The 15,535-nt window shown below is 47.3% G+C and overlaps 3 protein-coding genes across 3 annotated transcripts; 1 reads left to right on the top strand and 2 right to left on the bottom strand.

Moving 5' to 3' along the window:
- Positions 1–67: 67 nt before the first annotated feature.
- Positions 68–1,547, bottom strand: F4807DRAFT_370907 (cell division control protein 42). Its single transcript, XM_047995675.1, has 4 exons — positions 1,281–1,547; positions 831–950; positions 290–668; positions 68–230 (listed from the first exon to the last, which is right to left on the bottom strand). Exons 1-4 carry the CDS (start codon positions 1,298–1,300, stop codon positions 165–167), a joined length of 585 nt encoding a protein of 194 aa, XP_047856945.1. The 5' UTR covers positions 1,301–1,547; the 3' UTR covers positions 68–164.
- Positions 1,548–4,604: 3,057 nt separating this feature from the next.
- On the top strand, positions 4,605–5,424 carry F4807DRAFT_416065 (uncharacterized protein). Its single transcript, XM_047997101.1, has one exon. The coding sequence runs from the start codon at positions 4,712–4,714 to the stop codon at positions 5,306–5,308; it is 597 nt and encodes a 198-aa protein (XP_047856944.1). The 5' UTR covers positions 4,605–4,711; the 3' UTR covers positions 5,309–5,424.
- Positions 5,395–15,394, bottom strand: F4807DRAFT_416061 (uncharacterized protein). The gene is made up of 8 exons (XM_047997100.1): positions 15,073–15,394; positions 14,967–15,014; positions 14,865–14,907; positions 13,441–14,814; positions 13,050–13,390; positions 8,531–12,992; positions 6,048–8,479; positions 5,395–5,981 (listed from the first exon to the last, which is right to left on the bottom strand). Exons 1-8 carry the CDS (start codon positions 15,119–15,121, stop codon positions 5,962–5,964), a joined length of 8,769 nt encoding a protein of 2,922 aa, XP_047856943.1. The 5' UTR covers positions 15,122–15,394; the 3' UTR covers positions 5,395–5,961.
- Positions 15,395–15,535: the final 141 nt, after the last annotated feature.

Raw genomic sequence — 15,535 nt, 5'->3', positions numbered from 1 at the left:
GGTCAAACTTGTTGTCTAAAAAATCGCCCATTACGAAATATGCAGATGTCGTGGAAAATGCCCAAGAAAGACATATCCTTATTCCTTCCAATCTTTAGGGGGGATCCATTGTGGTACTCAAGGAACGAAGGCGGAAATGTCTTGATTCGACCCAAGTAGTGGCATTACAGAATCAAGCACTTATGGGGCTTTTTCTTCGGCGCCGGAGGCTCTAAAGCTGCGACGATGGCCTAGAAGCAGTTAGTATATATGCCTGGGATCGGCGATCTGCGGAGAAGAGACTACAAACCTCGTCGAACACATCCTTGAGCTTGTATTGGGTCAAGGCACTGCACTCTACGTATTTGACGGCGCCAAGTTCCTTAGCCATGCGCTCTCCGTCCTCTTTACGCACAGGTTGCATCTTCTGCTTTGCAAGTTTCTCCCGGACGCTGGCATCATCTCGCAAGTCTGTCTGAGTACCGACGATGAGGCAGGGTACGCCAGGGCAGTGATGGTGAACTTCGGGGAACCATTTCTCTCGCACGTTCTCGAAAGAGGCAGGCGATGTCACACTGAAGCACACTAGGAAGACGTCGGTTTGTGGGTAGGACAGAGGTCGTAGACGATCGTAGTCTTCTTGACCGGCGGTATCGAACAAGCCAAGCGTGTAGGGTTCATCTCCTATCCTATAGTGGGGAGCATGTCAGCCTTGTTTCAGGTCCACACCCAGCCATAACATGTATTCAATTGACCCTTAAATTGACCGACGGAACACCATATTTTGGGCATATCGATAGTCGCGGGTCTACACCTGGTCCAACTTAAGAATTGTACTTGGGGTGACTTACATAACCGTCACGGCATAGTTGTCGAAGACCGTTGGGACGTATTCGGACGGGAACTTGTTTGTGGTGTAGCTGATGAGAAGGCAAGTCTTGCCAACGGCACCGTCACCAACAACCACGCACCTGCAAGAGTGAGGCAAGATATTAGCGATTCATCTTTTTACTATGCTGCTGTCATATACTAAGATTTGTAACAAGAGGCTGGATGAGTAAGAGGGCATATGACGCGTGATTTGCATCTTGGGAGCGACGTTGGATATATGTGCATGAAACATCAAGGTCCGCAGACCTCGGAGACATGTCTGTGATACACCCGCGCGTTTTATCATTGGGATTGTTGGAATGTACGAACACCAAATGTTGTAATGGAATATGTAGATGTAGATGCAAATGCAGAAAGACGACAATGGGAGGAAGGGAATGGGGAATGAGGAATGGGGAATAGATACTCACTTGATTGTAGCAACAACCATCTTGACTTGCTTAGCCCCGACGAGGGAGCAGGTGCGCTATGTTGATGTTCTCTCCGAATTAAGTAGCTGTCTTATCGCAAGTAAGCTTGGAAATTGTCGGCGGGTATCGGCCTTTCTGACTTGCAGCTTTTAAAAAAATAATAATAAAAAGGTCGTCGTAGAAAAAAAAAATAAGTCAGAGGGGTTAATGGGTCTTGGGGAGGATAAACGATGTCTCTCAGGTCTAATCCTCAGGTAAGTGACGGCGGTGAGGGAAAGAACTGGCAGAGACTTAACGAAGGAGAGAATAGGTGCAAAGAGTGCAATAGATGGTAGTATTGATCACAAAGAGAATTGTAATGAGGAAGTCGAAAAAGTATCGGCGGAGGGACAAGACTACGAAAGAAGGAGTCGAGGATGACGGGACGGGACTTGGTTGGCGGTAGGGAAACTGTAGGAAACGACAAGGGACAAGAAAGCTCAACCCTGAACGAGATTGGCAGTGGCAGAGGCAGTTAACAAGGTGCAAGTCCCAGAGGTGCAGAAGTGCAGAGACGCAGAGGTGCAGCGGTGCAGCGGTGGTCGGTTGTCAGAGTGGTCAGTGAGATCAGTGGTGGGAAGGTGAAAAGAAAGCTGGGACTTGGGACTAGAACTGCTGGCGCTGGTATTGGTACTAGTACTGGTACTGGTACTGGTACTGATACTGGTACCGGTGCTGGTACTGAATTTGACCGGGGTCTGGTTCGGCAAGCGCAAGGCGCAAGACGCTGGCGCTGTTGTGATTTCTTATTCCCTGAGGCTTTGCCTGCTAGGTGATTTCCATTTAACCTTGGGCTGCTTGGGAAGTTGCCAGGTGCTTGGGGATACTGGGAATTGCAGGTGCAGGCCGGGTGCAGACTTGCGGGCTTGGGGTTTTTGATTTGGCTTGCACTTGCATTACTTTGATGCACCGGCGTTGGATAAGGGGGTACGTACTTATTGTACGATGGTACAATTAATTCCATCCACTCATATCGTTGACATCTGAACAGCTTAAACCCCTTTAGGAGGACGTGCAATTAACAACATGATGCACATAGACGATTTTTTAATGCTGCAGATATATCATCTCAACTACCTACTAAGTACTATCACACGTTCACAACAACCGCTATTATCACTTGTCATATTGCACAATAAGTCGCTTCGGATTGGTCATATGCTTATGAACAAAGGAAAAAGAAAGGGAAAAGGAGGAAAGAAACGATTTCTCCAGCTACCTAAAACCGACCTAACTGTGCAACGATACCAACAAATAACCAACAAATAAGAAAAAAGATGCAATCCTGCAGCAGTACTGCGTAGATATGAGCCATGACCATGTTATGCGCAAAGCTTTTTCGAAGCTTTCTGTGTTTAGGAACCCGGGAAATCAACAAGGAGCTAAAGAGAGGGTCAATTGATTACCTAGGTATTCATTTTAGCAAGTTCTCGTCTGTCATGTCATACCTAAGCGAAATCCTCTGTATGGAAGTCTGTTACATTGTTCTAGCTTCGAAGCCGGCATGAAAATTTCATACTTTTCGGGTTTAGTTTGGATTACTATTCAATACCTGGGATAGACCCAGGGACTAGGTATAGGTTATATTATCCCGTTCTGGTTTATTTCATCTTTTTCTCCCTTTCCCCTTTTATTACTCATGCGTCATCAGGGTCCTTGAGGTCATGACGACGCCAGGTGAATGGATACCTACAGCTGTAAAGGTCGCTGGATAAGGCGAACACGCCTCCACTCTCCTTTCTAGAACAAGCTTGGAAGTTTAGGTATACATACCAGGTATACGTAATAAAGCCCCAAGGAATAAAGAGACAAACATGGCCTAAAATGGCCTAATATGGCCAGCATGGCCTCGCCCTGTCCGCATAGCTTTTCGGCAGCCCTACCTTGACAGCTGAGATACGGTGCCGTATTTAGATTCAATACCCTCTATACGATCAGGAATATCTGCATGGGACCTGCGGTGGCACATCACTAACAAAAGACGAAGTCTCGCATAGAGGATTCATTCGTCGACGCGTCCGTGTCTGTAATTTATACTCGGAGCGAAACTTGCAGCCCCCGACACGAGAGCATTCACCTAGCCGCGCCTCGTCGTAAATTATTCCCTCGTCTGATTTTTTCTGTTTTCCTGTACGTCTGACACTAACCGGCTAACCCCCAAGTTAAGTGCGCACATGCTCGGAGTAAGGCGAGACAAAGACGGAGAGAGGGTACATACATATCAGGCGTAGTGCTACGGCGGCGGTTGAAGATCGCAGCCGGTGGTCGTGGCGGAGCCTGTCGATCAGAGCGTTAGTGAAGGGTATCTGCAGCTCCAATTGGCATCTCTCTTCATCCGGATCATATGAAGTTTTCTGTACGCGCTCTCAGCAAGGACACTATCTAGTACTACGTGGCAGTCTATGCGAGGCAACCCTCACGCGATTCTGGTGTCGTATACATCTGTAGGGATTTCGTCAATCAGAGCACACGTAGCTATACTTGGTGACACGCGAGGGGAGATGGGTGCGACCGTCATCGTAAGAAAGAGAAAAGGTCTTTTTAGAGGTCGCCCGTGATACTACACCGATAGCCTTGGATCTAGCCCGTGACGGGTTTATTTCTCGCTATCAGCCTGCCCAGGTGGCCAGCAGCATTGCCAAGTCTCGAGGAGCGCTATCGAGTCGCCGCTTAACCGTCTTCATACCTCCCCTCGGGATCGACCATATGACAACGTAGAAAATGTGGAGGAGAGACGGAGAGCAAACACAAAAGAATTGTTATCGAGAAGGATGAGCTGGATGCCTAAAGATTCCCGCAAACTACGTCAGACGGTTTGTCTTTCTGTGATCATGAACACTTGGTTCAAATTTGGATCCTTGGATCCTTCAGGTCGAAATTGGGTAGTGGCGGCTGCAAAAAGGGTCCTTTTGGGTCTCTTAAACGGCCACTTAGACCCTCTGGTAGGGCTCCCAAATGAACGGTGTGTCTTGCAGATAGAAATTGAGATCCAGGTATGGGCAGTTTGCATATGCCAGACTGTAAGAACCATAAGAACCGTAACCGCTGCCACCATAAGAACTCATCTGGAGCGGCTTCCTATTCGCGATGTTGGAGAGCCGGGGAATTATTTGAATAAGGGGTCCTCTTATAGGCGCATATAGACGCTGTAGACGTACGCTGTAAAGTTGGGCCTCTAGGGCTGTCACATAGCTAAGCCACAGTCGTTGAGACCTGATGTGTGGCGTCCAATACGATTTACTAGCACTGGAGCTTACCGTAACTTCACCCCAAGAAATTCACTATTCATGATACATATTGTACTGGCAAGCTGACCAACCTCATAAATACCACACCTAAATTTACTCTCGTCTCTCTAATAGTAAACACAATAGACTGTCTCCCTGGCCAACATGGAGGCCGATCATATAGATAAGCTCCTCGAGCGCTATCTTCACCTGCTTCACGAGTACACGGCCCTAAGAGACCAGCTCAGCAGTCTGCAAACAGGCATATACCAAAACATCGCCCGCGCAAACTTCGCCGCGGAGCGCGGTTTGCGTTTCGGCCAAGACCACTATGACGAACGCATGCAGGCCAGCAGGAGAGTAGCAATTACTCCCGAAGATGACGGCCAAGAATCTTCGGTTCCTATATTCACCATCACGTCGGAATCTAAGGACCCGGAGAAAGAAGCAGCTGTTGACGACGACGCCCGGAATGTAGCTGAAGAGGGAGAGAAGAAGGAGGCGGATGCGTCTTCCGCAAAGATGCGGCGAAGGGACCCGCTGAGATGGTTCGGGCTACTTACGCCAATGGCCTTACGGCAAGCCCAGGCGCAGAGCATCGAGGCGGTCGAGCAGGTCATCCCGAAACTCGTCTCCGTCAACGCCGAGATGGCTCAGGTGGAGATAGAGGTCCGCCGAGCTCGCAAGAAGCGTGCCAAAGCCGAGGCCGCCGCCGCTAAGAAGGAGCAGGAGGTCGGTGTTGGTACGGAGGTTGCGGCATGATCTTGGTAACGTACGGTAATGCAGTAATCTACCTAGGTATATAACTCGTCTCACAGCTAATCGTGATATAAGAATCTACGTAGTACATTCAATAGTTCAATTAGCTTCTTAAACTATCCCGTCTGGCCCGTCCTATATTGATCACACCGCATTGGTATCGTGCTTTTGACTTAGTTGATTAAATTAGTCAACCTCCTTTTTTAAATTGGTTAATAGTTAGGTAGTTAAAAGTGAGGCTGTCTAGGCTTGTATATGGTCGATTTAAGCGTAGCTTGGATGTTTTCCACCACTGAAGCTGCAAGGGATAGGGGGTGACCTAAGTGGCGTCGAAGCCTCAGGAGATGACCTTTTTATTATTGACCATGATCATCAGTTCGAGTTTAGAAAACATCAGAGGTTGTCTGGAATCATCGGAAGTTTGACTTGAACTGTTGGATGCACCGAACCCACGTGCTCAAACAGGAAATAATTGAAACACTTGCTATAGGTACTATATTTACAGCCTCTACCAACAGAAATCGAACCCGGTATCCTGAGCTTCCCATGAGTGCATCTTCTATTCAATATTCGTACATCATTATTCCTAGCCATCTAAGCTAAACGAGCGAAACGACAATTTCTACATGGGTATCATCTCGTAGGTACGTAAACGCTTAAGCATAAGCAGCCCAACCTAAGATCCAATTAGAACGCGTAAAGCTAGAAGGGGGTCAAATCAGCTGGACGGGAAGGCACTCACCAGAATACAAAAATGCAAGATTCCTTTCGTCGGTCGCCTGGTTGATTAAATCGTTGACCGTAGCCGTCACGCTCAACGTCTTGCTAAGCTTCTTGCGCACGACCTCGAGCGCACGGTCGGCCTCGCTAGGCTCGTTCACCATACCCACGGCCCCGGCGGTCTTTTTCTTCACGTCTGCATCCGCAGCGCCTTCTCCCTCGTCTCGCCGGGGGTCCTGAAGTTTGGCCATGCGGACGGGACTGATGGACCAAGAATACAGGGGATCGTATCGTAAAACATCTAGAATCGTCATAATAGAGTAGGTCTCTTCGCGTAGCGCGTCGAGGGTGAACTCGCAGCACCGTCTGAAGACGCCTTCCGTTTTGGTGATGCCCATGCCATCGACAATATCCCGCGTGAGCCGGAATGGTACAAGCTCGGGGACTGGTAGTACACGGCCCATCTCGAAAGCTACACCCAGGTCGATATGGACAGCTTCCCCGCTCTTAGTGTCGAGAAGGATGTTATGACCGTGACGATCACCGAGGCCCAGCACATGGCCTAATATAGAAATCGCCGCCGTAGTTCGTGTGTAAGCTGTGCGTTTGGCGAACCACTCATCTGGATCAACGAAGTGCTCCATGAAAAAGTAGCGCATCACAGGCTGAAATTTCTCCGTGACCCTCTTATAAGTAGCTACGCGAACCTCAGACGATTTACTCTGGACTTGGGAAATCTCCTTCCGGCACTGCGACCCTTTGAGATCTTTCGGATGATACCGTTCATGAGCCGGCATTAGATATTCGTGGAGCGGTATAGTATTCGACACGAACTCGATCAGCCCGGAGGCTGAAGTCAGGGGCAAAACCTTGTACGTTCTGATTCCGAGATTGCGTTGCTGGGTAGACCGATGATGCTTTAATACGGACGACACAGCGGCAAAGACCTGTTCCATGATTGCGTCCTGGCGCAAGTCATCGTTTCCCCCTTTAACAAGTTGTTTGAATCGTTCTCCATTAGTCCCAACCACGGTGATTATTTTTGGTGCGCTGACGCCGGAAGCGATAGACATATTCGGCTCGATCTTGGCAATATATGGAATCTGGCTATAGTCTCGACTAGCTTGGAGTTCAATTTGCATTGTCGGGGGTGGTATCTGGTATTTGGCCAGAGTACTCGAAAGAGCAGAACCTGCAACAGAGTCTCTGACTGCGACCTTTTGTCCTGCCTTATAGCGAGAAGGGTCCAGCTCGGTTGCCAGCTTATGATAGGCTTTGTTGGTCTTATCAATCGCAGTCCATATCGTTGCCACTGAATCCGTTTTGGCAAGCCTTTTACCAACCGTTACCGTAGCTTCCTGGCGGAGAACGGCCACGTCATCGTTCTTATTCGTGCGTGACCACCACCCCGACCATATCTGATACATCCCATGATAAGGATGATCAACACAGATGCGATACACAAGCTCAAAGAGAAGTTTCTGGAAGAGGCTATTCTGGTTAATTAGGCGTGAAGAAAGCTGATTCATCAGCGGGGCGAACTTTCGAGTTGCAACTTTGTCGATGTATCTCCTGACAGCTTCATTGGTGATGTCTTCATCAGACCTTTCTAACCACAAGGCTGTGAATCTGAGGGCATCGTTATTGTGATCATCGCAGGATATCAACGACAAGAGATAGTTTTCCAAACTTAACCTGACAAATTCGGTCCGACTTTGCTCAACGCGACGTAACTCTTGTTCGTCTAATTCAAGCCATTGTCTCGCTTTGGCAAGATGATTCTGGTACCTTTGTTTCTTTTGCGAATCTCTCTCCGATGACACAAGTACCTTAAGCTGCGAGACTTCATCGCTTTTCCCCTTCTTTAGATGCTGCAAGCGAGCCAAATCTTCGAGCCCGTCCGGATTCTGCAACTGCTCATCACAGAACATGGCGAACTGATGATATACCTTACCAGCCTCTTGGCCATCTGTCTTTCCTTTAAGTTCCTTTAATGCAGGCTGTAAGTAGTCTTTTTGGATAGTCTCAGGCTTTTCCAACTTTGCTACGGATATTTGATATCCGGTCTTCGCGAGTAGATCCGGTCGACTAACAGGAATGGTTTGTTTCTTGAAATTTGGGTCTTCGTCGATGCTTTGTAGCATATGGATAGATGATGTCATCTCTCCATGATCCCAGAGAGAATTGGCGGCCTCAAATTTCGCTATTGAGTCAAGATGCAAACCGAGACCTGCACTTGGTGATACTAAATCGGTCAGGGATGTTGCGATGTTTAAAGACTCTTGAGTAGCTTGGTGATGTCTATAAACGCCGGAAGACAATAGCATCGACTTTATCTGTGCTAATGTGGCCTCCGGTGGGTTTACCTTTGTCATACTACGGCGTTGAGAAGTTTGAGCTAGCATACTCAACGTTGTTTCTCTGCAGGATAGAATTTGGCTAACATCCTCGTACCTAAATTTCGTCAGTAATTGTATAGAGTAAGAGGTGCCTTACGACACATACCGTCCGCTTTTCATCCATCTAGAGCGATCTGTGAATGCCGTTAAGATTTTGTCAAGTTCGGAAGAGTCAGCCATCTCTACAACATCATTGAGTTCTGTCAGGACAGCTAATGTGCCAAGATGACGTCGGAGTTGGGCCGGGCCAAGGTCATTCTTAACTATGCTTCGCATAGTTTTAGTGAACCCATCATGAGCAGCCCTTCTTGCAAGGCTTAGCTCGGTGGCTTGGTGCCAAGTCTGGTATGCTTTATAAAGTGTGACAGAGGGATGATCGGTTGACGCGGGAGCTGGGAGGTTCCATATTTCCAACCGCCTAGCTGTACTGAAGGTACTTTCCACGGTAGCTGAGGAATTATCTAGGCTTTGCTGGGTCTGAAGAAGCGAATGTGACAATCCCGACAAGCCGAGGTTGCCGAGTGTTCCCACTAACGATTGAGTATCGATATTGGCGTTTGGATCTCTCCTCCGAATATGACTATCGTATTGTGCGCCACGGAATGCTAGGCTCATGCTGCCATTCTTTTCGTATTCGAGCCGCGCGAGTACATTGCTCAGACTTGAGGTATGACTGATACCATAATAGGCATCGGGATCATCAATGTTCTCAAAAATGTCCATCAAAACGTCTGTAGATTCCTGAGTCCGGGCGGCAGATGAACGGCGAGATGTTCGTGATCCGTCCGCAGATGCCATCTCGACAAATAGCAATGCTGTTTTGAACATACCACACCTAGTAGCTGCCGAAGCAACTAGAAGAAGATCGAGATCAAGCCATTGAGCTCGATCAGCGATGGAATTCTCTTTTGGCAGTTGCTGTGTCCTCAGATATAAAATGGCATTTATTATGAGGCCTATATTTTCTTTGGCCGTTGGTGAGTCTAGCTTGAGCCAGTTCTTGAGTGCGCTCGACAGGTTACGCTTAGCAGAATGCTGCTTCTCCCGCTCAAATAAGAGGACAAGATGTATAATGTAAGGAAATGCTTGTTGAGCAAAGCCTTTGATATTTGTGAGTATCGGAGGCAAAGCATTGAGAATGGCATGATCGGGATAAGATTGTGCTAGGTATACAGTAACACCTTGTGCCCATTTCTCATTCTCGAATGCTTCACTGGAGAGAGCGTGATCTTCATAAACAGGACTGACAGGCGGGTTATCAGACGGCGGCGTTCGATATGGTGCCCAATCCGACGTGGCAAGAAGCTGATCGGACAAGACCTTTTGACAAGCTATGAGCAAGTCTTCGTCACCCTGAGCTGCAGCATCTGAGACGATCGTTCTTAATGCCGACTCCGAGAGCCCAGCTTTATAACCGTCGCTGTCAGATGTCAAAGATTGTAGGAGACTTAGAAGACCATGCTCCGATCCAGAGGCGCCTATCGAGAAATTATAGTATCGCGATAATTCAGATTCTCGGAGCAGGTCTTGATCGACGTGGCCGGATGCAGCAAATCCTCTACCAATAACTCGGCCTGCCCAAGCAAGGTACTCGTTGCTCAGACCTTGAGTCTGGCAACTTTTCCAAACAACAGAAATCCAGGCCAATGCCTCTTCGTCAGAACTGACGACGTCCACACTGTGAGACGTCGGGATCGTGAAGTGACTACAAAGCATTTCTAGCGCTAGTTTGCGTGAAGGCTCGTTTAGTAACTGGTACCCGTGCGTTCCATCTTGGAGAATCTCTAATAGAAGTCTACTTTCGTAAGAGCCTCGTTCTGCGTTTCCCGAAGATCGAACGTGCGCCGCGGACCCTGTTATGGTATCAAACGCCTCGCGTTGTTCGGTGTCTCGGAAGGAAGGAGATTCGTAATCCTCCAAGTATTTCGTAAACCATGAATGGAATTTCTGCGCTTTGCTCATAGTAGCTTTGAACTGGCTTTCTTGGGTCGTGCTAGATTGACTAGTTTCTAGGAATACGCGAAGTGAAGCCAACACAGATAGGGCATAGCCAGCTAGGAACGAAGGTGATTTTGACAATGAATTTGATCCTTTCTCCAGGAGGTATTGGCTCATCCCAAGTGCATCATCCGCACATTCCGTATCCACAATCAGAGGACGTATGGCTTGTAGGAACATCTCTAAAGGATACGATTCCCAAGCAGGTTGGCCTGCTAGACATATGAGGACCCGCACCTTTCGAAGGACAGAACATGTATGCAAAGGTCCCAAAGCAGCATGAACACCATCGAGGAGTTTCCGAGCAACGCTGACCACGAGTGCTGGTGTCCACAGTGCAGACATCTCGTATTCCGTTCGACTACACAATAGTGCTATCTCTCTGGTTAGATACTTGGCCCGGAACATTGGCTGCTGGTTCGGCGACAAGCCAATCTCGGAATGACCACACTTCTTAATTTCTGCCATTGACTCAGCAGCGTACTTGAAGTTTGGATCTCTGGCCCATGACTCCTCAATTGGATTTTCTTGGTCGATAAGGCTGAAGAACAGCCCGATAATATCCGCAAAATTGATATATATGCCCTCAAGAAATGCCTCTCGACCAAGGATCTTGCGCAATCGGCTTTCACCACTTCGCTGCTGCTCCGATTGGGGCATGCTGATATCATGCGCCATACTGTACGCTAAGATCCTTGAGAAATTACGCCGGATGAGTTCCGCGAAACTATCACCAAGAGTTGTTGCCAATTTTTCCGCTGCTTCATCTTGTCCTCGCATGATCATTAGAGATACGACTTCGGATTGTGCGTGCTGTACTAATTCCTTGAGACTTGAGAAACCGAATATCCTAAATGGGATGTCGTCGATACTTTTAATTTCAAGCCAGGTATAAAGTAGCTGAGGCGCAAACAAATCAAATAACTCTTGTGCGCTCTCAAGCTTCAAAGAAGCAGATATCTTGTTGAGACAGCGTTCTGCATGTCTCATCGAACCAGGAATTTCTCCCGGGATCTCAAATATATGATATATACCGCGTCGGAGGAGAGTAGGCCACTTGCGTGCTAATTCAGCAAGTACGAATAACCGCAAGGCTATACCCTCGGGAAAGTCGCTTTTGCTCGGAAGCACACCGAGGACATCAACTAAAACCTCGTCATGAGACTTCAGAACATATCGGCCAAACAAGCTCGGTAAGCAGCATCCTATATAGTACTTGACAGATATTTCTCCGTCCTCTAGTATACTAAATAGGGACGTGCTTGGAGGGTCCATTTTGATCGTCTCTGGGTATTTATCGTTGACTTGGATCAGACGGAGAAGTAATCGAGCCAGTGATATCTGGACGCTTGATGAAAGTATATTATTCTTTAGTCCGGAATTGAGGAAGTAGCAGTACAAATCGCCCACGTGAGATGCTATTTCGCCATTGCTGTCGGACCACACTGGCATGAGACCTTCCATTACGTCGAGACATACGTTTAGAGCAACTTCGCAACTCGAAAAAGCCGTGCTACCGAGTAACTCGCCGATTCGGGCGATCACTCTATCAGCGTCATCGGGGTTGACTATGAGGTCAGAGTCAAATAGTTCCCGTAATAAGCAGCGGCACGAGAGAAGTTCTTCGTCCGATAATTCTAACAATTCATCGAGGAACAAGGCGGGAACGAGCCCAATTTGGCCATTATCTTCATACAGTATATCGAGAAGATGAAGCCTTTGAATAGTATCGGAGTAAAAAGTTGCTGCTTGTAGGTTAATGGATGCCTCGTGTCGGGATATTTCAAGTGATTTGGACGATATATTAGACCGGTGTTCTTTGGATTCAAAGCCATCGTCAATATCCATGAAGTCATCGTCGTGATCAGAAGTTTGCTTTCCAGATCTTTTGCGAAAAGCTCCATATATCTCGCAGAGGAGTTGGTGGAGATACTTCCACTCTTTGCCTAATTTACTCAATTCGGCACTTGACAATGTTGGTATATAGGAACGAACTGACATAAGAAGGCAGTCGTACAGAGCCTGGCTGTCGGACGTGTTCGAGACACCAGCCAAGGCAATTTGAAGAGTTGGAAATAATGAGTGTTGGATTTCTTGAGACTGTGACGAGTTCGCTTCCATTATCTCAGGAAGTATAATGGCACCGACAACCAAAGAACATAATACGCTTTGGAGTTTCTCTGGCGTGATTTGGACTGACTTATCTTTCTGTTTGTCCCATGACTCACACAGGGTTCTGATTTCCTCAAGTTTCGGATAGAAGAGTTCTGCTATGAGTTTTTTCGTGCTATGAGCATTTGAGCTATCACTAAGTTGCGTAGCTGCAGTCACGGCTTGCTTCTGACTAGTACCTGTTGGAACTACAGGCGTTTCAGGATCTAACAGAAGCAGGTATTTGACTAGACTTTCGCGGTTCTTGAGCAGACATAGAGTCTCCCCAATCTGTCCGGAAATCGTCTGAGACGATCGAGACAACGTCATTTCCTGATCGCCATAAGCTGCTCGCATTAGATTGACGATATCTACCGGTATAGTATGGCCGGAATATGACGATATGAATACTGTGTCGGCTACAGTTTTGCTATAATTAGATTTAAGACGGACTTTGGGTAGTAAGTCTTACTCACCAGGGTCCCATCTAAAAAACATCCACCGGACTACATGATTGCAGGTCGCGTAACTAGCACTCGGAACTTGAATGTTTCGAACGTTAAGAAGGGTGGTCATGAGAATGAGAGATGAATCCGTCACAACAGCTGGTCCATTGACATCAGAACTCATGATCATACTGTTGATATCATCGGCAATATGACTGTATGGCACTAATTCATGAGTTAGGATGGAATGAAGCAGAACACTAGAGGCACGGCAGCTTGCAGTCATGCTAACCGCTCGCACTGCGATCTGCCATACTTGCTTCCAAAGCGTGCGTAGATCGTTATCAGTGGCGCTGGGTTGGAGAGTTAAGCTAATTGAAGGTCAGTATACGGTAGTAATATGACGAAGATAAAAACTAACCTTGCGCAAGCAATCATAGCCCACGAAGATACCTTACTTTTCTTGCTAGTAATTTGACTCATCAAAAAGGATAGCAGTTCTGACATCTCATCAATCTCAACTTTGAGATCCGATACAAAAAAAGGTATTACTTGAAGAGCAGTATACTGTACAGACTGGTCAATGGAGCGTAGTTTTTGGCGAAGTCGACTAAAGCCTGCAGTAGTCCGTTGCTTCTTCCGTGGTTGTTCATCGTCAGCTAAAGCAGTGTGCAATTGCTGAGAACCTCTCCACATTAGACGTTCGAGAAGGGCTAGAATGTGCACAACTGCCCAATTTTTCTCGCCGTCAACATTGAATGGGCGTAAAGAGAAGGACTGTACTTGAAATGTCGAGCTGCCGCAAGGTGCGGACGAGTATGTCAAATCGTCTTGCTGAAGCTGAGCGCGTTCCTCCCGCCTAGAATATTCACCCCAAAATAACTCCGCCAAATTTTCAACGTCTCCAAGTAGCGATCGCTTGTTGTCTTGCTTGATTAGAAACTCGAGTTGGAGGTGAATGTTGAATAGAAGCTTCAACATTTCGACACGAACGCCATTCAGAAGCGCGTCGTGTGCAGATGCCGCTTTCGTTTGCCACCACTGGCTTACCAATGGCAGGCAATCCATAGCTAGAGAGTTTGCGTGGTCAGAATCATCCGTCTGGGACGCCACGAAAATCTTGTTAACTAATGCGAATGCCACTTGATGTAGCTGGCTTATTCCGAGAGAACGGAGCTGGAGAACTTGAATGACAACAAACGAGATCTCCTTTGAACGCTGCAAAAGAGGGGCATTTGGGGTAGATGCGAGGTGAAGAAGGCATTGTAGAAGATCCGGTAAATGACTACGTGAAACTCGGCTAGCTCGCTGCGACGCGGAAGCAGATCTGGGAGTTGACAAAATCGAAGACGCTGCCTGAGCTATTCCGGGCGCCGGCGAAGCTCGCGATGGGGCAGGATCTTTCTCGGTCGCCGCTAGATATAAGGTCAAGATGTCAATGGCGAAGTCAACACACGTGAACCAACCCTCGCCACCCCCTGTAGCAATGAGCTCGACGTTAGCAGCATGATTCAGCAGAGCTGCAAGTGCTTTGATGTAGTCCTGAACAAGCGGCGGGACTAGGTCGTCCTCAGAATGTGGAAGGGTCTGAGTAATGTGATCAATGATGGCGAGAACGGTTTTCCGTTTTACCTTGCCCGCCCCTAACTCAATACCGAGGCGGAGTGCTTCTGCACACTTGGTAAGCCTGTTAGCAGCCGTGCTCTTTTTGGCATAATAAGCTTGTTTCTCAGCTAATGAACACCTGAAAAGAGATTCGAAGGTTATGTGATAACTTTTATCATCTAGAGTCGAACTAGATCATGTTAACTCGAAAGTGTGTAAGTTGTGTTGATGGTTACTCACAAATTTGCGGCCCTCGTTTGTTCTTTGAATATATGAATTAAATCTAAGAGAGTTAATACTGATGTATGACCATCCAAGTAAAAAAGACATTGGTCGTCTCACCATCTAAGCCCGACGAGCGAGTAGTACTGTTACTGCTTTCGATAGCGACTGTCTGACTTTTAGCATCGCTCGGCTATAGTCCAAAGTCATCATGGATGCAACTTACTCCGGGCGCCATCCATAGTAATCTGTCGTGCTCTCAGTCGAGGTGCCATCTTGTCACTTTTGTTTCATCTCTCCTCACTAATTTCCAGGTTTATAGAAAATAGATAATATATTTGGCTAACAGGGAGAAGGAGATGGAAGAAGATATGCGACTTTGGGACCAGCAATAAGCTAGCTTTGGGGTTCGGAGACTATCTACCGTGACAGGTGATATGACATCAACTTCATCTGAAGACCGAATGTGGCTGCAGTCCCATCTTGTTCGATAGGTGTAATTGACTTGACCAAGTATGAAACTCAGTCATCAACATGAGCTTTTATAGGTAAATTTGGCAGTCAACAAAGTGTGAGGACCTTGCTAACTTGCAAGTCCAAATTGCTATAGACATTGTGAGTATGAAGAATCGAATAGTTGAATTGAATTTGTCAGAACATACTAGATGCGCGGGATCTGGATGACTACT

The sequence above is a fragment of the Annulohypoxylon truncatum genome (assembly GCF_022578515.1).
Source record: "Annulohypoxylon truncatum strain CBS 140777 unplaced genomic scaffold F4807scaffold_7, whole genome shotgun sequence".
NCBI classification, from domain to species: Eukaryota; Fungi; Ascomycota; class Sordariomycetes; order Xylariales; family Hypoxylaceae; genus Annulohypoxylon; species Annulohypoxylon truncatum.
This window is presented reverse-complemented; position numbering and strand designations above follow the sequence as displayed.

What these genes read in the sequence shown, in the direction of transcription:
- F4807DRAFT_416065 (XM_047997101.1), top strand. Translation starts at nt 4,712, where the DNA reads ATGGAGGCCGATCATATAGATAAGCTCCTCGAGCGCTATCTTCACCTG.
- F4807DRAFT_370907 (XM_047995675.1), bottom strand. Translation starts at nt 1,300, where the DNA reads ATGGTTGTTGCTACAATCAA. An exon ending in ATGGTTGTTGCTACAATCAA is followed by an intron (nt 951 to 1,280) that starts GTGAGTATCTAT and finishes TCACTCTTGCAG; the next exon opens with GTGCGTGGTTGTTGGTGACG. An exon ending in AACTATGCCGTGACGGTTAT is followed by an intron (nt 669 to 830) that starts GTAAGTCACCCC and finishes TCCCCACTATAG; the next exon opens with GATAGGAGATGAACCCTACA.
- F4807DRAFT_416061 (XM_047997100.1), bottom strand. Translation starts at nt 15,121, where the DNA reads ATGGCACCTCGACTGAGAGCACGACAGATTACTATGGATGGCGCCCGG. An exon ending in TCGCTCGTCGGGCTTAGATG is followed by an intron (nt 14,908 to 14,966) that starts GTGAGACGACCA and finishes TAACTCTCTTAG; the next exon opens with ATTTAATTCATATATTCAAA. An exon ending in AGATGGATGAAAAGCGGACG is followed by an intron (nt 8,480 to 8,530) that starts GTATGTGTCGTA and finishes GACGAAATTTAG; the next exon opens with GTACGAGGATGTTAGCCAAA.